Raw genomic sequence first — 21,455 nt, 5'->3', positions numbered from 1 at the left:
ACAGTAGAGAAACAAATGCACCAGATGTACCTGATTGTGAATCACAGTATTGTTTCAGTTGATAGTTGGTAGAATATGTCCCTTACATGATATTTCGACATGTGAATTAACACGTGTGTATGAGAATGTATGAATCAAATCAATGCCTTTCTAATCTCCCCTGCAAAGTGACAGAGTGACGGTGTTCCATCATAAATGGGGGAGGGACTACATATAGAACAAGCTGCATAAAAATATATAGGCTAGTCCACCTAGGGATTTCTTCACAGACGCCTGCATGATAATCCCAATCTGTGGCCATTAGTGCACTGAGAGAGAAGAGGGTTCGGGAGAGAGAGAGGGAGGGGGGTCAACAGAGAGAGGGGGAGTGACAGAGAGAAACAGAGAGCGAGAGGGGGAGAGCTTTTAAGGGATTTGGCAGTGATTTGTCGAATCTCAGTGGCGTAATGTGCTTTTTCTACTTTTTCTACTGATTTAGACATGATGCTATATACGGAAGCCTCGAAAACCAACGTTTTCAATATGTTTTTATGAACTAAAACACCTTTTTTTATGTTACTGAACGATTTGAGTCCATTACAGTTATTTTGGGAAAATAAATACAATATCTGAGATGTTAATAGATTTACTTTTGGCTAAAACAACGAAGAAACAGGCACTGAATATCATCACATATTAAATATGGGAATAGGCCTATTTGGGAATGATGGCGTGATGGGTCAAATCAAGACTGGTCCAAATGGAATGCTCAGGTAAGCAGTCAATTCTTATATTTATGTACAAATATATGTCACATCTCTATTTCAAGGCCTTGCAGAATTTGTGTAGACTTCAGGCCAGTATCAAACACAGTTTTTTCATTGTTTGCACAATATTAATATGTGCATCAAATGATAGCATGTGATGTTTGGTTGGATGATAATCATACAATTAAGATAAAATTCTGTTTTGCAACAACAAAAGGTTTAAAGGTTTAATTATCCTTACTCTGTGAAACATCATATTTACATAACAATATTATTGTCATTTCAATATCTTTAGTTGGTTATGTCTTAATAACCTTTTACTGCAGTTGGCTAAATCAGGGTCACACAGAGTGTTTCTTGGTAGTCTTAAACAAATCTACTTTGAAACCTCACACACATGGTTATGGGCTTAAAAAAGACACATGTACCATGTCAGATATAGTTTGCATTCCAATATACCACTATATACATCACAAAAGACTGAAACAACAAAACCATTTAAATTAACAAAGAAACACCAGATTTTTGGCAGCTTCAAAAAAGAAAAGTTGATTAATTATGATTTTTTTTTTTGCAATATAACATTACATCCTTGAGGCCACTCAGTCATTTGATTGCAGGAAACGGGTACACCAAATATTTGACCAATTTTCAATACTGTTATAACTTATTCGGATCTCCCCCTCACATAGTGAAAATGTAAGAAAAGTAAGCTGGATAGGCAGTCAAACTGTGAGCTATATTTCAGTATATATATTTCAGTATATATATTCTTAGCGTCATATCGGGATGAAATTCCTTGTTCCTTACACAAGTCATATTTTGATCTTGAACATGCACCTTAATTCTTCTATTTCTCTCACCCCTATGTCTCCCTTATGTTTCATTAAACCTAAACAGTATTACAGAACATAATAAAAAATAACATAAAACACATATACTGCATCTGTCCATGTTTGCTTTTGTGAAATATTTATGCAATGTTATTACTACGCACTTTGCTGCTCTCTTGGCTGTGTTTTACTTGTCCAACCCTTTTAATACAGATAACCTTTACTCATGAAGACTCTCTGCTGTGGTGTTTGAGCGGGTTGATTTTCTAGTCTAGGAGCAGTAGATATTCTCGGACACGGACACACACTTTTAAACAAATTTGTTATGCTCATTTTGAGACTGTCGTGAAAAACTGAAGTGGCATGTCCTATATTGTCTAGTTGAATGATAATGTTTGGGAATATTATACACTGAACAAAAATATAAATGCCACATGCAACAACTTCAAAGATTTTATTGAGTTACATTTCATATAAGGAAATCAATCAATATAAATAAATTCATTAGGCCCTAATCTATGGATTTCACATGACTGGGCAGCGGTACACAATTAGTTTTCCCCACATAATTACTGACAGAAATACTCCTCAGCCCCCCTGCATATTTTAGAGTGGCCTTTTAGGTGCACCTGTGTAATGATCACGCTGTTTAATCAGCTTCTTGATATGCCACCACTGTCAGGTGGATGGATTATCTTGGCAAGGGAAAAATGCTCACTAACAGGGATGTAAACAAATGTTAGTACAAACGTTTTGATAAATAAGCTTTTTGTGTGTATGGAACATTTCTGGGATCTTTTATTTCAGCTCATGAAACATGTGACCAACAGTTTATATGTTGCATTCATATTTTTGTTCAGTATATATATGCCAGTGATGTCAAGACATTGTGTATTGTAATTTCTGCTGCCATGGTTAGAGCATTTGCAGATCAATTTGTATGATAAACAGTTATTTGACTCATGCAGTGTTCGTTTAAAATGTATGTAATGAAAGCTATACAGATGTATTTAACTTAACCAAAGACCAACATGTCCTCATTAAACTGTTCACAGGTATCAAAGGTAGAGGGAGGAGCCTGGTACTTTAACACAGGATACAGGAACCTTTGATGGCCAAAATCATGACATCACAGAGCCACAAATCGCAGTCCTGCTGTGGGTTTGGTCCACCGTTTGGATGTCATGTAACAACATTTCCCAGGTTAGTGTTAATGTTGTTTCTGGGTCTAAGTCCAGAGACATGGGCTCAGCAGGGCACACAACCACACTCCATCAAGATTGAGGGGGACATCACCCTGGGTGGCCTGTTCCCAGTGCATTCCCGTGGGCCAGCCGGTGTGCCCTGTGGGGAGATCAAGCGGGAGAAAGGTATCCACCGTATGGAGGCCATGCTGTATGCCCTGGATCAGATCAACAGTGACCCTGACCTCCTGCCTAACATCACACTGGGGGCCAGAATCCTGGACACCTGTTCTAGAGACACCTACGCCCTGGAGCAGTCGCTAACCTTCGTCCAGGCCCTCATCCAGAAGGATAATTCGGACGTGCGCTGCTCTAATGGCGAGCCACCCATCATTCCCAAACCGGAGAGGGTGGTCGGAGTAATCGGGGCATCCGGCAGCTCAGTGTCCATCATGGTGGCCAACGTGCTGAGACTCTTTGCGGTGAGACTCCTTCTTGTGCTGTGCATTGCAGCCCTCACTGTACTATATTCCCATGCTACAGCATTATCCTCAAACACGTACATATATTCTTCAGCAGAGTTAAAGGCCCAGTGCAGTCAAAAACGTGATTTCCTATGTTTTATATATATTTCCACACTATGAGGTTGGAATAATACTGTGAAATTGTGGAAATTATGATAATGCCTTTAGTGTAAGAACTGTTTGAAAAAACTGCCTGAAATGTCTTCCTGGTTTGGTGGGAAGGAGTGTTGGCCTTCCATGGTGACATCGCCATGCAGTTAATAGACCAATAAGAAAGAGAGCTCCAAACCTCTGCCAATAACAGCACATTTTCAGTTTTTCCCTCCCCACTCAAACCACTCCCACACAATCTTGGCTAAATTCTTTCTTGAGAAATTAAAGCTATTTTTGTTTCTTTATGACCATTTTAATAAAAGTTATTTAATTGTTACCTAGAAATGATTTTATATTGAGATAAAAACAGCCAAATCGGACCTTTAATATACCTTTACATTATGTAATGTGTGGGGCAATTGTGTGTTTTGATATAAATCAAAACTACACATTGAACTAACGTCTGTGCCAGTGGGATGTAGCAGTAGGGTATGACGTCTATGGAAAGTGAACACTATTCCCCTGTGAATCCATGTTCTGAGCCGCGAATAGGTTTTCCTGATGAATCAGCTGTGAACTTACACCCTGGCATTTTCCTCAACTGTTTAATTTCACACAAACTCAATATGAGATACGCTGCTAATTGCTATAACGGGACACTAGGGCTGCCTAAATCCCTCAGTGACTTAGTGACATGACTCATTAATGACCCACTAGTAATCTAGAAATGTCGCTGTTAAAACTAGCCATTTCAACTAGGTTCAATAATCTTCAGGTTCAAGAAGCTAAGCATCTACCATCTCTAGTCCTCTGTCACTAGTTAATTCTCTTTATGGAGAGCTATTAGTTGGGAACCAAGGCGTCACCTTGCATATCGTGAAGATGTTAACTACAGAATTGTAGATCCCATCCTCCATTAAGCCCCTCTCAGCAGCTCAGGACCCAGTCTGAAAATAGAGCATCAGGCCAGAGGGATGACATTGGTTCTACGATATCACCAACTTTCTAACCGGTGTTCTGCAGATTTAACTAAATGGTGGGCTTGTCCTGTACGTATGTACTCAGCGATGGAAATTAAGTCAGCCTGCTAGTCAGAGGCTAGTATTCTTTAGACCAGACTTGTAGAAAATGTGTCCAACTAGCCTGCTGGCTAAAGAAACTGTGTTTTCAAATATTGCATGGCACAGATTTTGGACCTGGGCTACTTAAAAATGTGGTCTACTAGCTGGCCAGTGCCCAAAATCCTTAAATTCCATCCCATAATGTACCGTTCTAGAGTTTGCACAGTTACTCAGATAGAGTCTGATTGTGTGATGTCCTCAGTCTGATTTAATACTCATTGTATCACCTCTATCTAATACCAGAGTCAGAGAGAATTTGTTTAAAAGCGTAATTTTCATGATTTAATAGGATTGTTCTCTCATTTGAATCACAATACATAATATTCTAACATGACGTCTGAACTACATATTCTCTGTGGTATTTATTAAACGTTTGAGTTGTCCTGGTCTTGAGAGTGAATTGTAAGAGCTCTGGGAAAGGTAAGGGTTGTCTATAGGGTTGAGGTCAGAGATCCCTGTAAATGTCATTGAACTCAACACACATGGCACTGACAATATACCATAATCAATTGATTTCTGAAGATAATTGATGTCATCCTTGTCTTTTGGTTTAAAGGAGGCTTAATGTTGTTTTAGGAATTCGTGTTGGAATGTAAATATTGGAAATGAATGTTACTATTGATGTTATCAATGTTTAGTGTATTGAATTTCACTCTCCCCAACAGAAGACTATATACACTGCTCAATAAAATAAAGGGAATACTAAAATAACACATCCTAGATCTGAATGAATGAAATATTCTTATTAAATACTTTTTTCTTTACATAGTTGAATGTGCTGACAACAAAATGACACAAAAATGATCAATGGAAATCAAATTTATCTGGATTTGGAGTCACACTCAAAATTAAAGTGGAAAACCACACTACAGGCTGATCCAACTTTGAGGTAATGTCCTTAAAACAAGTCAAAATTAGGCTCAGTAGTGTGTGTGGCCTCCACGTGCCTGTATAACCTCCCTACTACGCCTGGGCATGCTCCTGATGAGGTGGCGGATGGTCTCCTGAGGGATCTCCTCCCAGACCTGGACTAAAGCATTCGCCAACTCCTGGACAGTCTGTGGTGCAACGTGGAGTTGGTGGATGGAGCGAGACATGATGTCCCAGATGTGCTAAATTGGATTCAGGTCTGGTGAACGGGCGGGCCAGTCCATAGCATCAATGCCTTCCTCTTGCAGGAACTGCTGACACACTCCAGCCACATGAGGTCTAGCATTGTCTTGCATTAGGAGGAACACAGGGCCAACCGCACCAGCATATGGTCTCACAAGGGGTCTCATCTCGGTACCCAATGGCAGTCAGGCTACCTCTGGCGAGCACATGGAGGGCTGTGCAACCCCCCAAAGAAATGCCACCCCACACCATGACTGACCCACCGCCAAACTGGTCATGCTGGAGGATGTTGCAGGCAGCAGAACGTTCTCCACGGCATCTCCAGACTCTGTCACGTCTGTCACATGTGCTCAGTGTGAACGTGCTTTCATCTGTGAAGAGCACAGGGCGCCAGTGGCGAATTTGCCAATCTTGGTGTTCTCTGGCAAATGCCAAACGTCCTGCACGGTGTTGGGCTGTAAGCAAAACCCCCACCTGTGGACGTCGGGCCCTCATACCACCCTCATGGAGTCTGTTTCTGACCGTTTGAGCAGACACATGCACATTTGTGGCCTGCTGGAGGTCATTTTGCAGGGCTCTGGCAGTGCTCCTCCTCCTCCTCCTTGCACAAAGGCGGAGGTAGCAGGTCCTGCTGCTGGGTTGTTGCCCTCCTACGGCCTCCTCCACATCTCCTGATGTACTGGCCTGTCTCCTGGTAGAGCCTCCATGCTCTGGACACTATGCTGACAGACACAGCAAACCATCTTGCCACAGCTCGCATTGGTGTGCCATCCTGGATGAGCTGCACTACCTGAGCCACTTGTGTGGGTTGTAGACTCCGTCTCATGCTACCACTAGAGTGAAAGCACCGCTAGCATTCAAAAGTGACCAAAACATCAGCCAGGAAGCATAGGAACTGAGAAGTGGTCTGTGGTCACCACCTGCAGAACCACTCCTTTATTGGGGGTGTCTTTGCTAATTGCCTATAATTTCCACCTGTTGTCTATTCCATTTGCACAACAGCATGTGAAATTTATTGTCAATCAGTGTTGCTTCCTAAGGGGACACTTTGATTTCACAGAAGTGTGATTGACTTGGAGTTTCATTGTGTTGTTTAAGTGTTCCCTTTATTTACATTTACATTTACATTTAAGTCATTTAGCAGACGCTCTTATCCAGAGCGACTTACAAATTGGTGCATTCACCTTATGACATCCAGTGGAACAGTCACTTTACAATAGTGCATCTAAATCTTAAAAGGGGGGTGAGAAGGATTACTTATTACTTTATTTCTTTGAGCAGTGTAGTTGGAGCCATATATGGTAATCATGCAGATATGGGATCTTAATTTGAGCCAGTTTACAACAGCAAGAAAATAATCCTGCAGCAACAGGAAATGTGAATTATTATGTGGATTATAATTAATGGACATTTTTGTTGGGGTTGATATATTTTTCGTAAGGGAAAATCAAGTCTGAAATTTCAAAGTCGAAATTACAAACTTCAGAAGCCTTTTTAAACCTCAAATACACTACAAGATTAACATGTCCTGCAGTGCAGGAAAGTTCACTTGCAACAGGGTGATCAAATTAAGATCTTAGATCTGTATCAGAGTAATACAGTATATGAATGTTCCCACTAGAGGGAAAGGGTGAAAGTAAAGCAACAAATTTAAGCTGCACGTGGCCATCAGAATTAAATATATTGTATGGCTTACAGCTGAGAAATGGTAACCTTGTCTCTTGATCTCTGTCTCTCTCCCTCTGTGCTTAACGTAATTTGACTAAAACCCATATAATCCTTCCAGATAATCTGTGAAATGGTTCTCTCCCTCTTCTCTCCTTCTCCCTTCACAACCCCTTGTGTCTACCTTTCTCTCCTCATCCCTCCAAAGAATCTCTCATTAAACCATGGGCAGGCATTAGTGGGGTCAGAGCCAAGACCACTCACATAAACTGTGTCATTAATGAAGTAGCACACCAGTAAATGAATCTTCTCATCAATTTTTTTCCAAACAAATGCTTTTACTACGGTGAAATTTATCATCTGTATTTTACCATGACGTTGGCTTTTATGGCCGACACAGACCAGTAGTTATTGCTGTAGCAATATTACACTGTATGAATGTTCCAGTGGATTACATTGGCTGGACAAGTGAGAACTATTCAGCACCCTCCATTACAGTGTTGTTTTGGGACAAAATGCCTGGCAATGTGGTATTATGTTGTTTGTTTACCAACTGTGTGTATGATTTATCCAGATGAAGATTGATTTGATAAATGACACATGGTGTCTGGTGCTGCAGAGAAAGGCCCACATGGTTCAGTAACTTTCCAACATCCAGTAACCGTCCTTTTGAATCAAATGATTGTCTCTGGTATCTTTTTAAAGTTCAGCACATGCAGCCATTAACATCATGTAACATCTGTATCTTTCAGATCCCCCAGATTAGTTATGCGTCCACGGCTCCAGAGCTGAGTGACAAAAGCCGTTATGAGTTCTTTTCCCGTGTGGTCCCTCCTGACTCCTACCAGGCCCAGGCCATGGTGGACATCGTCAAGGCTATGGGGTGGAACTACGTATCTACACTGGCCTCAGAAGGAAATTACGGAGAGAGTGGTGTCGATGCCTTCCTCCAGATATCTCGAGAGGCGGGTTTGTACTGAATTTAGTGGTAAATTGACATTTTCTGATGTAACGTAACCATGGCCACTATGGTGTTGCAATTGATGGTACTGTATGGGGAGGATATGAGGTCCAATGAAGAAACACCTTGATGGTTTGAATCTTGTGTCTTTCTTCCCCATTTATTCAGGAGGTCTATGCATCGCCCAATCCATTAAAATCCCCCGAGAGCCCAAACCAGGGGGCTTTGATAAGATCATTAAGAGATTAATGGAGACCTCTAATGCTCGTGGGGTCATCATCTTTGCCAATGAGGACGACATCAGGTGAGTGGTAACTTAGTAACTTTTCCTTTCCTTTCCATGGGAAGGTTGTCACACAACCACCATGTTCTACCTGTTCTCTAAGCTCTACAGTACCAAGTTCTTATAGAGTCTAGAGCTACTGAAGGACCAGTGTGCTAATGTCTTACCACCACTTCTCACAGACGTGTCTTAGAGGCAGCAAAGAAGGCCAACCTGACGGGTCACTTCCTTTTTGTGGGCTCTGACAGCTGGGGGGCCAAGAGCTCGCCCATCCTGGACCAGGAGGATGTGGCTGAGGGGGCTGTCACCATCCTCCCTAAGAGGGCCTCCATCGACGGTAAGGAAAACATATGGAAAAGGTATTGCAGAGATACATTATATTTTGGTATTCAGTATGACTTTAACTTCAGTGGGTGATGGGAAAGTCTTAAACATATGGTGATAGTGATGTTCTGTTTGTCCTCTGTTGGTTCTTTGCCAAGGGTTTGACAACTACTTCACCTCAAGATCTCTGGAAAACAACAGAAGGAACATCTGGTTTGCTGAATACTGGGAGGACGACTTCAAATGTAAACTGACCCGAGCAGGTATCAAGTACGACCTTGGTAGGAGAAAATGTACAGGTAGGAGAAGAGGTTACTTCTGACATATGTTATATCTCAAATCAGCAGATTTATTTATAGGCTACACTGGCTTTAACCATTGTATGCCACCCTTCCTCTCTTCTTCAGGTGAAGAGAGAATCGCTCAGGAATCTCAGTATGAGCAGGAAGGGAAGGTACAGTTTGTGATTGACGCGGTGTATGTCATGGCCCATGCCTTACACAGCATGCACCTGGACCTCTGTCCGGGCTCCATGGGTGTCTGTGAGAAGATGGACCCAGTGGAAGGGAGTAAGCTGCTCCAATACATTCGCTCAGTCAACTTTAATGGTGAGTTGGAAATGTAGGGAGCACGGGTCATTAAAGGTCCGTTTTTATCGCAATATCAATATCATTTCTGGATAACAATTAAGTACAAAAATTGCTTCTTAGCAAAGGGCAATTTCTCAAACACAACTTTTGCTAGGACTGTCTGGGAGTGGTTTGAGTGGTCTTTTAACTAATTTAGTGCATGATGATGTCACCATGGAAGGCCAAAACTCCATCCTACCAAAACAGGTAGAGTTTTCAGGCAGGCGGTAATTTCCAACAGCTCTTAGGGTCTTGAGGGATTCTATTGGAGCAGCAATCAATCAGGTCTTGGAACATTCTATAGACTTTGTTTAAATCAAGTTGGAAAATATATTTTCCATCCTGACTTTTATTTTTGTTGTTGCTGTCAAACCAGAATATATTCTTCATAAATTAAATTATTTTAAAAAATGGTTAGAAAGTGTGTAGAGAAAATGCACAAACCAGTTGAATCAATGTTGTGTCAACGTAATTTGTCAACGTATTGTGACGTGTAATTTAAATGGAAAATACATTGGATTTGAAAGTTATCAACTGTTGTTTTGAGGGTGGAATTTCAACCACAGGATTGTGTCATCATTGTAACACATTTTCAGCATAGATAAACCTTGTATAAAGTACACTACAAGACCAAAAGTATGTGTTCACCTGCTCGTCGAACATCTTATTCCAAAATCATGGGCGTTAATATGGAGTTGGTCCCCCCTTTGCTGCTATCTTCTGGGAAGGCTAGATGTTGCAACATTGGTTGATGCTTATTTATAAAACCCTCTTAGGCCTCACTCCCCCTATCTGAGATACATACTACAGCCCTCATCCTCCACATACAACACCCGTTCTGCCAATCACATTCTGTTAAAGATCCTTTGGCACACACATCCCTGGGTCGCTCCTCTTTTCAGTTCGCTGCAACTGTAACGAGCTGTCAAAAACACTCAAACTGGACAGTTTTATCTCCATCTCATCATTCAAAGACTCAATCATGGACACTCTTACTGTCTCTACCTTCTTGCTTTTGTGCTGTTGGCCATAGTAGCAAAGTAATTACAATTTAGCAGATTAACACTGGAGTGATAGATGAGCAGATGATGATGAGCAAGTAGTGATATTGGTGTGCAAAGGAGCAGCAAAGTAAATACAATTGCTGTGTGGACTTGCTTGCATTGTCACGTACTGACCTTAGTTCCTTTATTATGTCTTTGTGTTAGTTTGGTCAGGGCGTGAGTTGGGGTGGGTAGTCTATGTTCTTTTTTCTATGTTGTGTTTATGTGTTTGGCCTGGTATGGTTCTCAATCAGAGGCAGGTGTCATTCATTGTCTCTGATTGAGAATCATACTTAGGTAGCCTGTTTTCCCCGTTTTATTTATTTTTATTTTTTAAATTTTTTAACCTTTTTAACCAGGCAAGTCAGTTAAGAACATATTCTTATTTTCAATGACGGCCTGGGAACAGTGGGTTAACTGCCTGTTCAGGGGCAGAACGACAGATTTGTACCTTGTCAGCTCGGGGGTTTGAACTCGCAACCTTCCGGTTACTAGTCCAACGCTCTAACCACTAGGCTACGCTGCCGCCCCGTGGGTGATTATTTTCTGTTTAGTGTTTTTTGTCACCTTACTGGACTGTTCGTTTGTCGTTTTGTTGTTTTGTTCAGTTGTTTTATTAAAAATATGAACACTTACCACGCTGCGCTTTGGTCCTCCTCTCCTTCCACCAACAACAGCCGTTACATCCATTCAGCCACAAGAAGGCACTGATGTTGGGCGATTAGGCCTGGCTCGCAGTTGGCGTTCCAATTCATCCCAAAGGTGTTCGATGGGATTGAGGTCAGGGCTCTGTGCAGGCCAGTCAAGTTCTTCCACACCGAACTTGACAAACCATTTCTGTATGGACCTCTCTTTGTGCAGGGGGGCATTGTCATGCTGAAACAGGAAAGGGCCTTCACCAAACTCTTCACACAAAGTTGTAAGTACAGAATCGTCTAGAATGTCATTGTATGCTGTAGCCTAGCCTGACCCATGAAAAACAGCCCCAGGCCATTATTCCTCCTCAACCAAACTGGCACTATGCACTGGGGCAGGTAGTGTTCTCCAGGCATCCGCCAAACCCAGATTTGTCCGTCGGACTGCCAGTGGTGAAGCGTGATTCATCACTCCAGAGAACTAATTTCCACTGCTCCAATGGCGGCGAGCTTTAAACCACTCCAGCTGACACTTGGTATTGTGCACGGTGATCTTAGGCATGTGTACCGCTGCTGGGACATTGAAACCCATTTCATGAAACACCTGACGAACAGTTACTTCCAGAGGCAGTTTGGAACTCGGTAGCGAGTGTTGCAACCGAGGACAGACGATTTTTATGTGTTATGCGCTTCAGCACTTGGCGGTCCCGTTCTGTGAGCTTGTGTGGCCTACCACTTCGGTGCTGAGCTGTTGTTGCTCCTGAGACGATTCCACTTCACAATACCAGTACTTATTGGGGCGAACTGACTTGTAGGAGAGATGGAATCAAATGACGTTGCCATGTTGAAAGTCATTGAGCTCTTCAATAAGGCCATTCTACTGCCAGTGGTATAAAGTACTTAAGTAAAAATACTTTAAAGTATTACTTAAGTAGTTGTTGGGGTATCTGTACTTTACTATTTGTATTTTTTGACAACTTTTACTTCACTACATTCCTAAAGGAAATTATATACATTTTATTAAATACATTTTCCTTGACACCTAAAAGTTCTTGTTATATTTTGAATCCAGGACAGGAAAATGGTCCAAATTACATACTTACCAAGAGAACACCCCTGGTCATCCCTACTGCCTCCTATCTGGCGGACTCACTAAACACAAATACTTGATTTGTAAAGTATATCTGAGTGTTGGTGTGTGCCCCTGACTATTCGTAAATAAAAATAAAATTAAAGATTTAATAAAATAAAAGATTTCCCGGCTGTGTGATCGGTTTTATACACTTGTCAGCAACGGGTGTGGCTGAAATTGCCAAATTCACTAAGTTGAAGGGGTGTCCACATGCTTTTGTATATACAGTTGAAGTCTGAAGTTTACATACACCTTAGCGAAATACATTTAAACTCCGTTTTTCACAATTCCTGACATTTAATCCCAGTAAAAATCTTAATTAAGTCAGTTAGGATCACCACTTCATTTTAAGAATACGAAATGTCAGAATAATAGGAGAGAGAATGATGTATTTCAGCTTTAATTTCTTTCATTACATTTCCAGTGGGTCAGAAGTTTACATACAGTCAATTAATATTTGGAAGCATTGCCTTTAAATTATTTAACTTGGGTCAAACGTTTCAGTAGCCTTCCACAACCTTCCCACAATAAGTTGGGTGAATTTTGGCCCATTCCTCCTGACAGAGCTGGTGAAACTGAGTCAGATTTGTAGGCCTCCTTGCTTGCACACACTTTTTTTCAGTTCTGCCCAGACATTTCTATAGAATTGAGGTTAGGGCTTTGTGATGGCCACTCCAATACCTTGACTTTGTTGTCCTTAAGCCATTTTCCACAACTTTGGAAGTATGCTTGGGGTCATTGTCCATTTAGAAGACCCGTTTGCGACCAAGCTTTAACTTCCTGACTGATGTCTTGAGATATTGCTTCAATATATCCACATAATTGTCCACCCTCATGATGCCATCTATTTTGTGAAGTGCACCAGTCCCTCCTGCAGCAAAGCACCCCCACAACATGATATTGCCACCCCCGTGCTTTGCGGTTGGGATGGTGTTCTTCGGCTTGCAAGCCTCCCCCTTTTTTCTCCAAACATAACAATGGTCGTTATGGCCAAACAGTTATGTTTTTGATTTATTAGATCGGAGGACATTTCTCCAAAAGGTACAATCTTTGTCCCCATGTACAGTTGCAAACCGTAGTCTGGCTTTTTTTATGGCGGTTTTGGAGCAGTGGCTTCTTCCTTGCTGAATGGTTTTTCAGGTTATGTTGATATAAGACTCGTTTTACTATGTAGATACTTTGTACCTGTTTCCTCCAGCATCTTCACAAGGTCCTTTGCTGTTGTTCTGGGATTGATTTGCACATTTCGCACCAAAGTACGTTCATCTCTAGGAGACAGAACACGTCTCCTTCCTGAGTGGTATGACGCCTGCGTGGTCCCATGGTGTTTATACTTGCGTACTATTGTTTGTTCAGATGAATGTGGTACCTTCAGGCGTTTGGAAATTGCTCCCAAGGATGAACCAGACTTGTGGTACAATTTTTTTTCTGAGGTCTTGGCTGATTTGTTTAGATTTTTCCCATGATGTCAAGCAAAGAGGTATTGAGTTTGAAGGTAGGCCTTGAAATACATCCACAGGTACACCTCCAATTGACTCAACTCAACTGATAAGCTAACTGACAATTAGCTTATCAGAGGCTTCTAAAGCCATGACATCATTTTCTGGAATTTTCCAAGCTGTTTAAGGGCACAGCCAACTTAGTGTATGTAAACTTCTGACCCACTGGAATTGTGATACAGTAAATTATAAGTGAAATAATCTGTCTGTAAACAATTGTTGGAAAAATTACTTGTGTCATTCACAATGTAGATGTCCTAACCGACTTGCCAAAACGATAGTTTGTTAACAAGAAATAAGCAGAGTGGTTGAAAAACAAGTTTTAATGACTCCAACCTAAGCGTATGTAAACTTCACACTTCAACTGTATAATCAATGATGCTATTTAGGCCTATAAAGCATTTGCAAAGTCATCAACTGTTATTGTTTCATTTCAACCTAGAATTAAACTAAAAATAGACAATATATATAGACCCTAATGTTTCAAGCTGGTTTCAAGTTGATTTCACATGTAATGTTCAAGTTAATAATTAATATGTTGGATTCACATCTCCATCTCAACCAAAAATCTAATTTAAAGAATAAAACAAAATCAAATCAAACTTTAAATGCACTTTAAATAATTTGATTTGATTTAGTCCTATTCTTTAACTTAGATTTTTGGTTGACATGGAAACATGAATGGAATTAAAGCCAGACTAATTCCGTGGCACAAAAGATACATCTCATTTAAATTTTAATATTTTGATGTGTTGACAAACAAACACAATTCAATATAACTTTGCAATACAGTAAATAGCCTATGAACTTGTCGACAAATAAATCACATGTTGGATTCACGTCTCCAACTAAACCCCAAAAACGAGTTAAAGAATAGGATTAAGCGAGAGGCTCAGATGGAACTGTCCAAGTATTAGATACATCTCCTTTAAATTGTGATATTTGGTTGGGTACAATTCAATATGACTTTTATAATACAGTAAATAGCCTAAAGTTAAGGCTATCTTACAAACTAATGTATCAGTATTTATTCAACCTAAAATGAGGGACACGTCCATGGCCACATTTTGAGGTTACTGTAACTATAAATGTTTTCTTATGTTATCATAGAAAGTGTGCATGTTGAAGAGATAGCATGCAAAGATCCCAGGTCTGTGGAGATCTTCACAATTGCTACATTAATCTGTGCAGAATCTTGAACAGCATTTATCACTTACACTTTTAATGTAATCTCAACTGCAATCCAGGTCATTTAGTTGTGCTAATAGATGAAGCACAGTGATATAATACAAAATATCTGATTTTGTATTCCCATTGTAGACCTTTCCTGCAGTCAAAATACCAAATCACCCTTTAGTGGCGTCATGGGTGGAATGTTTTTTATATTTTAAACTGTTTTGTTATATTTAAGTGTTCTGTGATTTATGTAACGTGTAATATTGTGATACAGGTGTCTTCATTTTTTTAAGCCCCTAATCATGTGTGTGATGTATATACTTTTGTTTCAAAGTAGATTTATTTAAGACTACCAAGAAACACTCTGTGTGACCCTGATTTAGCCAACTGCAGTAAAATGTTATTAACTTTGTTGTGATTTTAAATGGTTGAAAGTGCAGTGATAATACATTTAGATGACAGCTAAACCAAAATTCTGACATTTCCCATTGGAATTTGGTTGTGCTTTAAGATTGTTGAAAGCATAGTGATAACACATTGAGAATTCAACAACCTTCTGGCTGCCTTTCTGAGTGGGTGAATACATGTTGAAATCTCATTGATCAAATTCTCAACCAAATGTTACCCAGATTTCCACATTGAAATGACATGGTGTGCCTAATGCATGGTTTCATGAAGCCTTTTCCACTTCTGGTTCCCATCGCATCCCATGGGTTTAAGAGAAGAGTGTGGAGGGAGTTCAGTCTGAAGACAGCACTGCACTCTGCATTAGCCTTGGGATCTCTGCTAATGTACTAAGCCCCAGTACACAGCACATCCCTTCAATGCACTCTTCTTCCCCAGGGCTGCCTCTCTTCTTTCTTCATACACAAGACACACTCCTCTTTTTAGCTCCATCTTTCATAAAAAATAAATGTCTTTATCACTGTTTGGAGTCCAAGGAGCTTTCTATGAAAGCATAGCTATTTCCTTTTCCCTCTTAGTGGATGACCTTTGTATAGAAAGCCCTCTCTGATTGAATGCCTGAACAGAACAGGCAGGAACAAGCTATAGTGTTAAGGCAACAGACCAGAGAGTACAGAAAGAATAGCATCATGTATGGAAAAGAACCCTCCACAGGAAGAATCTTATGCTCAGCTTTGCCCTGGTTGCATAAGACACGAGTCTTGTAGGTTCACCTCCTCTAATGTTACATTTTTCTTTGGTCAAAGGTTTAGGCATTCCACCAGGGAACACTACTGACCCTTTATGGTGCATACAATATACTGCCCAATGGTGGGTAGCCCTGTTGAAAATCCCTGCTCCTCTATCCAACAGGCAGTGCAGGGACTGGGGTCATGTTCAATGAAAATGGAGATGCTCCTGGTCGCTATGACATCTTCCAGTTCCAGCTCTCAAACACCACCAACCCTGGTTACCGGTGTATTGGCCAGTGGACAAACTATCTGCGACTCAATGTAAACATTTGTTTTGGCCTTTTTCATTTAGCTTTGTTGATGTTCACTTTATCAGTGTTTTTATCACTTGATGTTCTTCAGCATGGTTTCTGTCACTGTGTCTGTTTCTGTCTCTGTTTCTGTGGAAGGCTGAGGAGATGCAGTGGTCGGGTGGGGACAGTGCAGTCCCTGACTCGGTGTGCAGTTTCCCCTGTGAGCTAGGAGAGAGGAAGAAGATGGTGAAGGGTGTACCCTGCTGCTGGCACTGCGAGCTGTGTGACGGATATCAGTACCAGCTGGATGAGCTAAACTGTGACATGTGTCCCTTCGACATGCGTCCCATGCCAAACCGGACGGGCTGCCGGTCCACACCCATTATCAAGCTGGAGTGGAGCTCCCCCTGGGCCATCATCCCTGTGTTCCTGGCTGTCTTGGGCATCTTAGCCACCTCTGGATGCATCATCACCTTCATCCGCTTTAACAACTCCCCCATCGTCCGGGCCTCCGGCCGGGAGCTCAGCTATGTTCTCCTGACAGGCATCTTCCTCATCTACCTCATCACCTTCCTCATGATCGCAGAGCCCAGCGCCCCAGTATGTGCATTCCGCAGGCTGCTGCTGGGCCTGGGCATGTGTATTACCTACTCAGCTATGCTCACCAAGACCAACCGCATTTACCGTATTTTTGAGCAGGGCAAGAAAGCAGTCACGCCACCTCCGTTCATCAGCCCTGCTTCTCAGCTCATCATCACCTTTATACTCATTGGAGTGCAGGTGAGTGGGTTTCTGCCTCTCTCCTACTGCATGTGATGAAAACGAGGCAGTAATACAACAGTGTTTTTTGTTAAAGACATAGGAAATGGTGTCTGGAATGGTATACAGTAGAATTAGATCGAATGGCTGAACCATGGGCCATATCAATATTTAGCGAATTCTATGTATATCCACAGTTACTTGGAGTTTTCATCTGGTTCGGAGTGGTTCCCCCACACACCATCATAGACTATGAGGAGCAGCACCCGCCCAACCCAGAGTTTGCACGTGGGGTCCTGAAATGTGACATGTCCGACCTAGCCCTGGTCCTCTGCTTGAGCTACAGTATCGTGCTGATGGTGACCTGCACTGTGTATGCCATCAAGAGCAGAGGGGTGCCAGAGACCTTCAATGAGGCGAAACCCATTGGCTTCACCATGTACACCACCTGCATCGTGTGGCTGGCCTTTGTGCCCATCTTCTTTGGCACAGCCCAGTCTACTGAGAAGGTTTGAAATTCAATGTTATATTTATATAATTGCTGGTATTTACCCTGCGGGAAAAGTTCATTTTTGATAAAACATTTTTTTTTAAAGCAACCATAAAACTGTTTTCTTGAATTGGTTCTAGAGCTAACTTCTCTATTGAAGAACTGTCAACACTGTTATTAAATGCTAGTTGGTTACCTGTCATACTCACAGTATGTTCAGCATCCTCTTCCTTGAATGACAGATGCCAATTTACCTTGTGGCTTATTTCTATGCTCACAAAGCAGTGGAACAATAGTCAAGATTTAAAAGATGGAAGTTTATTCAGACTGGTAGGGTGTATTCTTAAGAGTCAGTCAAACTGAAATGATCCAACCCCCAGGTGAATTAAAAGTATTTTAACCTCTGCAAATGGAAATGAAATTAATCAAAGACGGGGGAACTCAGAAATGAGGTCAGATGAGCTCAGGGACAAAATGGGTCCCAGAGTGACAAAAAATAACCCATACATGCTTTTCAATTACACAGTTACTCATAGCTTAGAATGTCTAAATATAGCATCAATAACATTTAGTTGTCAGATTGCATTAGTTGCAGACAGTATTATAACAGCACAATAACAGTAAAACAGTGTTATTATGTAGGAATGCAGGGGTATTGATGCATTAGATTTTGAGAGGTACTCAGAAAAGTGTCAATAATGCCATGCTGATCATTAGGGAAGTGTGAATGGAAGGTGTTAGATTTGGGAGAGCACGGCAAACTTAGGGTTGGCTATGTTTTTACATTTTCTACTGACTTGCTTCAATGTGTGTGGTCTGGATGGTTGACTTGATTGCTGATGCACATGATAAGAAAATATCTCTCTCTGGTCTGTATTGCCTTTGGGTCTCATTAGAACTGCTCTTTGTCATATTTCAATGCCACTTAGTTGCTGAGCCATACTGTACCTAGCACTAGCCTGTGGTCATGATGTCTTTAATATTAACGCATGTGAACGGTGCTCTCTGGTCATCCATGCGTTGCCACATCAGTGCTGGCCAGGTCATTGAGAGCCAATAAAAACCATAACAAAGAAGAGGACAGAGAATATAGAAATGAAAAGATATGTGGGTTATGCCCTCAGGATATTGTGCCATGTAGCTATTTATTAATTCATGAGGTGTACTGCTTTTGAATTGTCAGTGCATTGGACTCAGACCACAAGTCTGTTCTCATTACTGTTGTTGCCAGGCTGACAACAGAGGAACACCAAGATGATTAGCTAAAATACCCATGAATAGAGCACCACTCCTCAGTGTTTATAGTTACTGGGCTATAAATCTATTCGGCTAAAAACACAGCCGTCTAAAATCAAATCAAATCGAACTTTATTTGTCACATGCGCCGAATACAACAAGCGTAGACCTTACCGTGAAATGCTTACTTACAAGCCCTTAACCAACAGTGCAGTTCAGGAAGAGTTAAGAAAAAATTGACCAAATAAACTAAAGTAGAACATTTAAAATCATAAAAAGTTACAATAGCATAACAATGACGAGGCTACATACAGGTGGTACTGGTACCGAGTCAATGTGCGGGGGTACAGGTTAGTTGAGTAATTTGTACATGTAGGTAGGGGTGAAGTGACTATGCATAGATAATAAACAGCGAGTAGCAGCAGTGTAAAAACAAAGGAGGGGGGTCAATGTAAATAGTCCAGGTAGCCATTTGATTAATTGTTCAACAGTATTATGGCTTGGGGTAGAACCTGTTAAGGAGCCTTTTGGACCTAGACTTGGCGCTCTGGTACCGCTTGCCGTGCGGTAGCAGAGAAAACAGTCTATGACATGGGTGACTGGAGTCTCTGATAATTTGATGGGCTTTCCTCTGACACCGCCTATTATATACGTCCTGGATGGCAGGAAGCTTGGCCCCAGTGATGTACTGGGCTGTACGCACTACCCTCTGTAGTGCCTTACGGTTCGATGCCGAGCAGTTGCCATACCAGGCGGTGATGCAACCGGCCAGAATGCTCTCGATGTTGCAGCTGTAGAACATTTTGAGGATCTGGGGACCCATGCCAAATCTTTTCAGTCTCCTGAGGGGGAAAAGGTTTTGTTATGCCCTCTTCATGACTGTCTTGGTGTGTTTGGACCATGATAGTTCGTTGGTGATGTGGACACCAAGGAACTTGAAACTCTCGACCCGCTCCACTACAGCCCCATCGATGTTAATCGGGGCCTGTTCGGCCAGCCTTTTCCTGTAGTCCATGATCAGCTCCTTTGTCTTTCTCACAATGAGGGAGAGGTTGTTTTCCTGGCACCACACTGCCAGTTCTCTGACCTCCTTCCTATACGCTGTCTCATCGTTGGCGGTGATCAGGCCTACCACTATTGTCATCAGCAAATGTAATGATGGTGTTGGAGTTGTGTTTGGCCTCGCAGTCGTGGGTGAACAGGGAGTACAGGAGGGGACTGAGTACACAGCCCTGAGCGGCCCCAGTGTTGACGATCAGCGTGGCAGATGTGTTGTTGCCTACCCTTACCACCTGGGGGCGGCCCCTCAGGAAGTCCAGGATCCAGTTGCAGAGGGAGGTGTTTAGTCCCAGGGTCCTTATCTTAGTGATGAGCTTCATGGGCACTATGGGGTTGAACACTGAGCTGTAATCAATGAACAGCATTTTGTCCAGATTAGAAAGGGCACTGTGGAGTGTGATTGAGATTACGTCATCTGTGGATCTGTTGGGGCGGTATGGAAATTGGAGTGGGTCTATGGTATCCGGGAGGATGGTGTTGATGTGAGCCATGACCAGCCTTTCAAAGCACTTGATGGCTATCGACTTGAGTGCTACCGGGCAGTAATCATTTAGGCAGGTTGCCTTCGCTTCCTTGGTTACAGGGACTATGGTGGCCTGTTTGAAACATGTAGGTTTTACAGACTCGGTCAGGGAGAGGTTGAAAATGTCAGTGAAGACACTTGAAAGTTGGTCCGCGCATTCTTTGAGTACACGTCCTGGTAATTTGTCTGGCCCTGCGGCTTTGTGAATGTTGACCTGTTTAAAGGTCTTGCTCACATCGGCTACCGAGAGCATTATCACACAGTCATTCAGAACAGCTCCTGAACATTCAGATGAAGAAACAACGTCTGTATGCTGTGTACCTCTGAGACTTCTCATCATATAGCTTCTTCAGACATTGTATAGTAGTTAGGCATAATAAAGGTGTCATGGGGATTGCCATGGAAAACATTATGTAAGACAACCTCCATACATTGTTTATTGAATGTTTACTGTATTCTCAGCATATTTTCAGAATACTATATACTCATTCTCAGGTTATTCTCTGATTAATAGAAGGAATTACAGGCATAGGATAGATAATAAAACATTTTAAAAAATCATATTTTGAGTTGTGAATGCAACACATGCAATTCATGTAGTACCCAGCCAGGCAATCCAACCCCTATTGTCAAATGTCTAGGTTTATACTGAGGTATTCATTGTTAACTTTCACCCTGCCTTCTATCTGCTCCAGATGTTCATCCAGACCACCACCCTGACGGTGTCCATGAGCCTGAGTGCCACTGTGTCGCTCGGCATGTTGTACATCCCTAAGGTCTATGTCATCATCTTCCTTCCGGAGCAGAACGTGCAGAAACGCAAACGCAGCTTCAAGGCTGTTGCTTCAGCGGTGACCACACAACTCTCCCAGAAAGAAGACAAGCAGAACGGAGAGTCCAAAAGTAGCGCCATAGTCCCTGACAGATCACAGTGAGTAAAGCAGAGACAGTGTCCAGTCAGAACTCTTAGAAAAAGGTGCTATTTAGAACCTAAATGG

General features: G+C 41.8%; 1 protein-coding gene across 1 annotated transcript; it reads left to right on the top strand.

Moving 5' to 3' along the window:
* Positions 1-2,642: 2,642 nt before the first annotated feature.
* On the top strand, positions 2,643-21,392 carry grm6b (glutamate receptor, metabotropic 6b). The gene is made up of 10 exons (XM_035777334.1): positions 2,643-3,245; positions 8,032-8,248; positions 8,409-8,544; positions 8,706-8,860; positions 9,006-9,146; positions 9,255-9,455; positions 16,279-16,418; positions 16,547-17,170; positions 17,347-17,658; positions 21,153-21,392. The coding sequence occupies exons 1-10, from the start codon at positions 2,691-2,693 to the stop codon at positions 21,390-21,392; spliced, it is 2,721 nt and encodes a 906-aa protein (XP_035633227.1). The 5' UTR covers positions 2,643-2,690.
* The last annotated feature ends 63 nt before the right edge of the window (positions 21,393-21,455 follow it).

This window comes from Oncorhynchus keta, chromosome 10 (genome assembly GCF_023373465.1).
Source record: "Oncorhynchus keta strain PuntledgeMale-10-30-2019 chromosome 10, Oket_V2, whole genome shotgun sequence".
NCBI classification, from domain to species: Eukaryota; Metazoa; Chordata; class Actinopteri; order Salmoniformes; family Salmonidae; genus Oncorhynchus; species Oncorhynchus keta.
Note: the sequence above shows the minus strand (reverse complement) of the source record. Positions and strands in the feature narration are given on the sequence as shown.